Genomic DNA, 7,036 nt, shown 5'->3' with positions numbered 1-7,036 from the left:
AACAAGAGCGAAACTCCGTCTCAAAAAAAAAAAAAAAAAAAATCCTTCCTTCTGGGAGGAAAACAGATTTCAGCTTAACTGCAAGGACTTCCTTCTTGAGATAGGAAGGGCAGCCAAGATAGAATGAGCTCCCCGTTCCCAGAGTGTTGGGCTGGGCTTGGGCTGGATGAATACCTGGGGGGTGCTGTGGGATTCTGATACAGCCTCAAGGCTGGCCCAGGGGACTCCTAGGATCTCTTGGAATGCAAGGATGTAAGAAGCCACACAATGGACTGGAGCCTAAGAGGTGAGAAGGGTTGGGATCCACAGACATAGGGGGTCCACAGGACATGAGGCTGGCAGGACCCCTAGAAATGACTGAGTCCAAGACCTTCACTGTGTAGAAGTCAGAACCAGAACAGCATTTGTTTAAGGTCACACAGCAAGTGGCCCACAGGTCCAATAAGTGCTGATGGCCCACACTCGGGAAGTGTGTGAGGGATTGTGCAGTGAGGAGGCCCATCTGGTCCAGCCCCAGCAGGGATGCAGTTAATGGCCCATAAACTGAAGGCTGACAGTGAGGACTGGGGCCCTGCTGCTGAGTCAAAACCAATGGCTCGTAGGCTTAGAAGGGCACCAGAGGTTCTGCCCTTGTGAGGGTCAAGGGTAACCAAGAAGCTTGTTCTCTCCCACCCACAGCATGGGCCCTCTGCAAACTTCCACCCAAGGGGTTAGGAGGAACAGACCTGGGGTCAGGAACCCTAGGCTGCAGGCCAAATTCCACAAAATGCCTGGCTGTGTGACCCTAAGTAAACCATCTGATCTCTCTGATTCTCTTTTCTTACAGTGACATGGAGGTGGGAGTCCCTGCCTTGTCCATCTCACAGGCTTAATCATTTAATAGCTGCTATTCATTGGGCGTTGGTGATGAGCCAGGACTTGCCCTAAGTATTCTATACATATTATCTCTTTTAACCTTCTCAACATCCCATAATATTGTGTGGCTCGGAGAGGTTAATTAGTTATTGTGTCTGTGGTGCCCTTCTAAACAGTATTTCTCACTTCATTGCATTAAGGTGGGGCCATGTGACTAGCTGTCACTATTTTGAGAAAAGTCTTGCTTTGTTGCCCAGGCTGGAGTGCAGTGGCGCGATCTTGGCTCACTGCAACCTCTGCCTCCTAGGTTCAAGTGATTCTCCTGCCTCAGCCTCCCGAGTAGCTGAGACTATAGGCACGTGTCACCACGGCCAGCTAATTTTTGTATTTTTAGTAGAAATAGGGCCATATTGGCCAGGCTGGTCTGGAAATCTTGACCTCAAGTGATCCACTGGCCTTGGCCTCTCAAAGTGCTGGGGTTACAGGCGTGAGCCACCGCACCCAGCCAACATTTCAAGTGGCTGTGCGTTCTCCCTGCTCCCTCTCCATATTCATCTGTGGGCCAGAGGCAAGCAGTAGAAGATTCAGAAACCATCATCAGGAGCCTGGGTCCCTGAATGACTGTGCCTCTCTCACTCACACAGGCTCGTGATGGGAGTGAGAGAGAAACCTCCACTGTGTTAAGCCCCTGAGCTTTGGACAACGTCATAGCAGCTCCCCTAATGCAGGCAGTTACTATGATAATTACCATTTTAGCTCCTATTTGTCATTCCCTGTGAGCCATTCTCTGGGCCTTGCTTTGGTCATCCAGGCCAATGGTTTTCAAATTGGGATGAAGGGGAGTCTAAAATGAGACCGCAGATCTTGTGGCCTCCACGGCTCACTGGTCAGTGACACCCTCACCTCATTGGATATCTATCCATATCTCTATAGATCATTCATCCACACACCCCTGGCCAGCCACCTACAAGTACATAACCAGCCACCCATAATCCCCTTCATAAATTAATACATTCCCATTGGCCAGCAACCCGTATGACCGCTGATCACATTCACCCTCACAATAGTCAACCATTCTCATGCCTCACTGGCCAGCCATTCCTATTCCCATTGGCTGACCTTCTACACTTCCACTGGCCAACCACCACATCATCACTGATCTCGATCAGAAAGCAACCTCTGCTGGTGAACCACTTACACTCACCCTGGTAAGTGCCCTGCAAGCCCACAAATGCCCATGTGCTGCCTCCTGCGGCCAGTGGCTTGTGCCACAGTGTACTCGCTCACTCACCCCGGGGACGCGTCACCGCCATGACCATGATGGGCACGCCAACACCTGAGGCCAGGACCCAGATGCAGATGTTGATGAGCTTGGCCTTGGCAGGTGTGCGGAAATCCAGGGCCTTGACAGGGTGGCAGACAGCGATGTAGCGGTCGACACTCATCATGGTGAGCGTGAAGATGCTGGTGAACATATTGTAGTAGTCAATGGAGAGCACAGCCTTGCAGAGCAGCTGGCCGAAGGGCCACGTCTCCATCAGGTACTTGGCACTCTGGAAGGGCAGCGTGCTAGTGGCCAGTGCATCGGCCAAGGCCAGGTTGAAGATGTAGATGTTGGTGGCTGTCTTCATCTTAGTGTACCTTAGAAGGAAATGCATGTGTAATTGATCCCATTTCACAGATTTCAGTTTCCCAGCACTTTTGGAGGCCAAGGCAGGTAGATCACCTGAGGTCAAGAGTTCGAGACCAGTCTGACTAACATGGTGAAACCCTGTCTCTACTAAAAATACAAAAATTAGTTGGGTGTGGTGGCAGGCACCTGTAATCCCAATTGGTGATTAGGGAGGCTGAGGCAGGAGAACTGCTTGAACCTGGGAGGCAAAGGTTGTAGTAAGCCTAGATCACACCATTGCACTCCAGCCTGGGCAACAGGAGCAAAACTCCGTCTCAAAAAAAAAAAAAAAAAAAAAAAAAAAGGGTCGGGGGCAGAGGGGCAGAGGTGGGACTAGAACCCTGAACTCTCTGATTCGGCATCACTCCTTTCACTACAACAGGAGCAGAAAGATTTCTCTGGTTATGAATAACTTTGGCAGAAGGTGTTTTAAGAAAAATCCTAGGCCAGGCGCAGTGGCTCAGGCCTGTAATCCCAGCACTTTGGGAGGTGAAGGCAGGTGGATCGCTGGAGCCCAGGAGTTCAAAACCACCCTGAGCAACACAGTGAAACCCCATTTCTACAATAAAAAAAATACAGAAATTAGTGAGGCATAGTAGTACATGCTTATAATCCTGGGACACTGAGGTGGGAGGGTCGCTTGAGCCCAGGGTGAAGTAAGCTGAGATCCTGCCACTGCACTCCAGAGTGGGTGACAGAGCAAGACACTGTCTCAAAAATACATAAGTAAATAAAAGAAAAGAAAAAAAAAGAAAAATCGTTATCTTCCGAGAGGTACTAAGTAATATGTTTAAACATAAAACTGGGCTGCAGAAGAAAGCCGAGCTGGGTTCTAATCCTGTCTCTACTATTTATCATATTAGCTGAGTGACTCCGAGTTAGAAACTCGACCTCTCGAAGGCTCTGCATCCATAGCTGTAAAAGAGAGGTGATGTTTGTAGCAACCTCTTAGGATGGCTGTGAACATTTAATAAACTAATACAGCACTTGGCTGCAAGCCTGGTGCATGGAGAGCACTCCAGACATGATTGCTGTTATTTCTCTTCATAGATGAAGAATGGAGGGGGCTAGACCAGAGTGACTTGATTCTCTAGCTTCTGCTGCTGACCTGGCCTTTGGAGAATATGCTTGCTGAGGAAGGGACACTGCCTAGCAGATTGGCTGGGGCCTCAGGCCCCCGGTGTCCTCTGAGGTAGACCAGACTTCTCAGCCTTTCCCGTGGCCCCATCCAGGCCTCCCCATCCCCATGCAACTGGACTCACTTCTCTGCAGAAGCCACAGTGCATCCCTCTTCCCATCCACAGTGGTGTGGGGAAGGGGAGCAGGTGACAGTGTCACACATCCAACCCAGGGCATGAGCCCAGGGGTCCCAGCCGGATGTCTGCAGCCAAACTCAGCAACCAGCCCTCCCAGCTTCCCTCCGTGCCCTCTGCCTGGCACAACTATCTTGTTTGGCCAACGTTTACAGCCATGGCCCTTTCTCCACCAGGGCCTGGGCAAGGCACCAGGTAGCCCCAGGGAGAGGTTGCATACGCTGAGCCAGACCTTCCCAAATGCAGCGTCACCACCACAGCAACACATGGGCACCCTGAGGCAGGGCTATGTGACACTGCTCTTATGCTTCTGGAGCGATCTGAGGTGCCCAGAGGAGGGTTACCTGAGTGACTCCTCAAATTCCAGAGCAGGAGGAGAGATGCATTGAGGGGAAGTAATTTTATCAAAGCATGGCCCAAGGGCTCCCTTCAGAATTACCGGAAGAGCCTGGAAGAAATGCAGAGCCCTGAACTGCACCTCGGATCCGATCAATCTTCATTTCTGGAACTCATACCTGGGAATCTTCATCTTTAACAAGCACTTCCTCACCCCCAAGTGATTCTTATGAACTCTAAAGTCTGAGAATTACTACGTAGCCTAAAGCCTACCTCTGGGAGAGACAAGCAGATTGAAGCCCAGAGAGGCAGTATGACTCACCCAAGGTCACACAGCAACAGTGGCAGAGCTAAGGCGAGAACTGAGACCTCCTGACTCCCCGTGCTCTCTTTCCTCTTCCCCAAGGCTGGTCCCATACTCCGTGCCTCCATTTCCTTTAGAATCTCTCTGATCCCATGCCCAGCCCTGGACGCCTAGGATGAGGCACTCAGTGTTTTCGAATGATAGAACAAACTTGCATCAGCTAAGGCTGCTCCTGCATGAAGTGACTGGTATTTTCGGTTAGAAAGAAACTGACGCACTCATTGTCCTCCAGGGCAGCATCTGTCCTGCACCCTCCCAAACAGCTGTCATTTGCTCTGGGGCTGGAGAAGGAAAAGTTTTGCTCGGAGACAGCAGAATTGCAAGTCTCAGGAAGTGTCTTCAGTGGGATGCGGGATCACAGCTGTGTGAGAGGCGGTCTCAACCCCACAGCTGACTCGTCTAATTTCTCTGCTCTTACGCAGAACAATTAGAGGCTGTTCTTTGCCTGCTATTTTGATTTGTGAAGGATCCTTCCATTCCCAGAGGGGGCTGGGATGCTGGGAAGTGGGTGATGAAGCTGCTGTAGTTGGTCCAAGTGGGCTGAGTGGCCCAGGGCTGACTGCCTGCCAGGCGCCCCCCCAACCCTGCTCCTCTCCCCTGGCCACCCTCTCTCCCCTCCCAGACATGCCCTGTCCTTCTGGCCACCTTAGACTCCCTTCTCCAGCCCCAAGACAAATCATGGCGCTCCCCTGCTCCCAATCCCCCAGCGACTTCCCAAAGTTCCCTCTGTTCCGCAAGCTGCCCCGACAACCTTTGGGATCTCAGCTGCCAGCACCTTCCCCTCGACCGATGTGCCTCTGCCACACACTGGCCTCTTTACTGTTCCCTGGACAAGCCCACTCCCACCTCCCCACTTTGGGGCCTCTGGACTTGCTCTTGCCTCTGCCTGTAACCCTCATCCCCCCATATTTTGCATGGCTTACTCCATCACTTAATGCAGGACTTAATTCAAATATCACCTCCTCAGAGAGGCCCTCCCAGACCACTCTATCTAAAGTACCATCCTCCCCACCAACTCTCTCTAGCGCATTCAACAGCTTCATTTTTCATTACAGCACAGACCACTCCCTGACTTACATTCGTCTTTTTTGCCCTCGTGGCTTTCTCGCCCATGTTAGTTCCTTGAAGGCAGAAGACTGTCCGTTTTGTTCCCTGCTGTATCCTTGGGCCTACCAGCAGTGCCCAGCAAGGAATCAGGCTCTCAAGAGACACGCGTGATGCGGATGTCTTAGTCCCACCTCACCAGCTCACGCGGGGACACTGCAGCAGCCTCCCTCCCCCACAATTCATCACACATATAAGTTGGAGGCTCACTCTAAAAGGCAGATTTGGCCAGGCATGGTGGCTCACGTCTGTAATCCTAACACTGTGGGAGACTGAGGTGGGAGGACTGCTTGAGCCCAGGAGTTTGAGACCAGCCTGGGCAATACAGCAAGACACTGTCTCATTAAAAAAAAAAAAAAGAAAGAAAGAAAAAAAAGAAGAAGAAAGAAAAAAAAGAAAAGAAAAAAATTGGCTGGGCACAGTGGCTCGTGTCTGTAACCCCGCACTTTTGGAGGCCGAGGCGGGCAGATCATGAGGTCAGGAGTTCAGGACCAGCCTGGCCAACATGGTGAAACCCCACCTCTACTAAAAATACAGAAATTAGCTGGGCATGGTGGCACGCACCTGTAATCCCAGCTACTCGGGAGGCTGAGGCAGGAGAATCACTTGAACCCAGGAGGCAGAGGCTGCAGGAGACAGTGCCACTGCACTCCAGCCTGGGCAACAGAGTGAAACCCTATCTCAAACAAAAAAGAAAAGAAAATTTTTTTTTCTGCCAATGTAACACAATTACAAAGCATAAAAAGTCATGCAGGACAATACTGAGAACAGCTGCCCCTCTACCCATCCTGGCTCACTTACTCCTCTGTCCTGCTCCCCAGAGCCAATCACTTTGAATGTCTTTAGCTATTCTTATAGTGCTTATCTCCACAATTCTAAAGAATATGCTTAAGTGGCTATTTCTTGATTCATCCATTTTAGACAGTGTCTGTTGAAGCGTGGGCTTGGTTAAGCAAGGCTGTGCCTAAACACCACATCCCAGTGCTTTAACAAAGGAAAGGGTTACCTCTCACAGAGTCCATTCAGTGCTTCCAGGACAAGTAAATTCCAGGGGGCAGTTCCACGCTGCTTCACTCCTGTGGCCCCACTATCTTAACCCAAGGCCCCCTTGATCACCAGAGAAGAAGAGGCAGCTGCAGGGTGGTCTAAGCTTTAGTCCGGTGGTGACGCCTCACTTCCACCTGAAGCTGACTGGCCAAAAGTCATCATGTGGCCATGCCCAGCCACAAGGGGTTGAGAAATAGCCTACGTGACCCAAAGCAGGGAGAAGCAGATATTAGTGAGCACTAGTCATGTTGCCCACAACTCCCTATTACAGTAGATGAGGGCTAACTCATCACATCACCCAACTGTTCTCTCCATCCTCCCAACATAGTTATTTGTTTGTTTCTA

At 50.9% G+C, this 7,036-nt stretch overlaps 1 protein-coding gene across 1 annotated transcript in view; it reads right to left on the bottom strand.

Moving 5' to 3' along the window:
- OPRD1 (opioid receptor delta 1) overlaps positions 1-7,036 on the bottom strand; it is a 46,152-nt gene that overhangs the window by 2,681 nt on the left and 36,435 nt on the right. Inside the window, exon 2 of the mRNA XM_017534764.2 lies at positions 2,147-2,496. Within this exon, the coding sequence (XP_017390253.1) occupies positions 2,147-2,496 (350 nt within the window). The remainder of the gene's footprint in view (positions 1-2,146; positions 2,497-7,036) is intronic.

The sequence above is a fragment of the Cebus imitator genome, unplaced genomic scaffold, assembly GCF_001604975.1.
Source record: "Cebus imitator isolate Cc_AM_T3 unplaced genomic scaffold, Cebus_imitator-1.0 Scaffold87, whole genome shotgun sequence".
NCBI classification, from domain to species: domain Eukaryota; kingdom Metazoa; phylum Chordata; class Mammalia; order Primates; family Cebidae; genus Cebus; species Cebus imitator.
The sequence above is the reverse complement of the archived record's forward strand: the minus strand, read 5'-3'. Positions and strand labels throughout refer to the sequence as shown.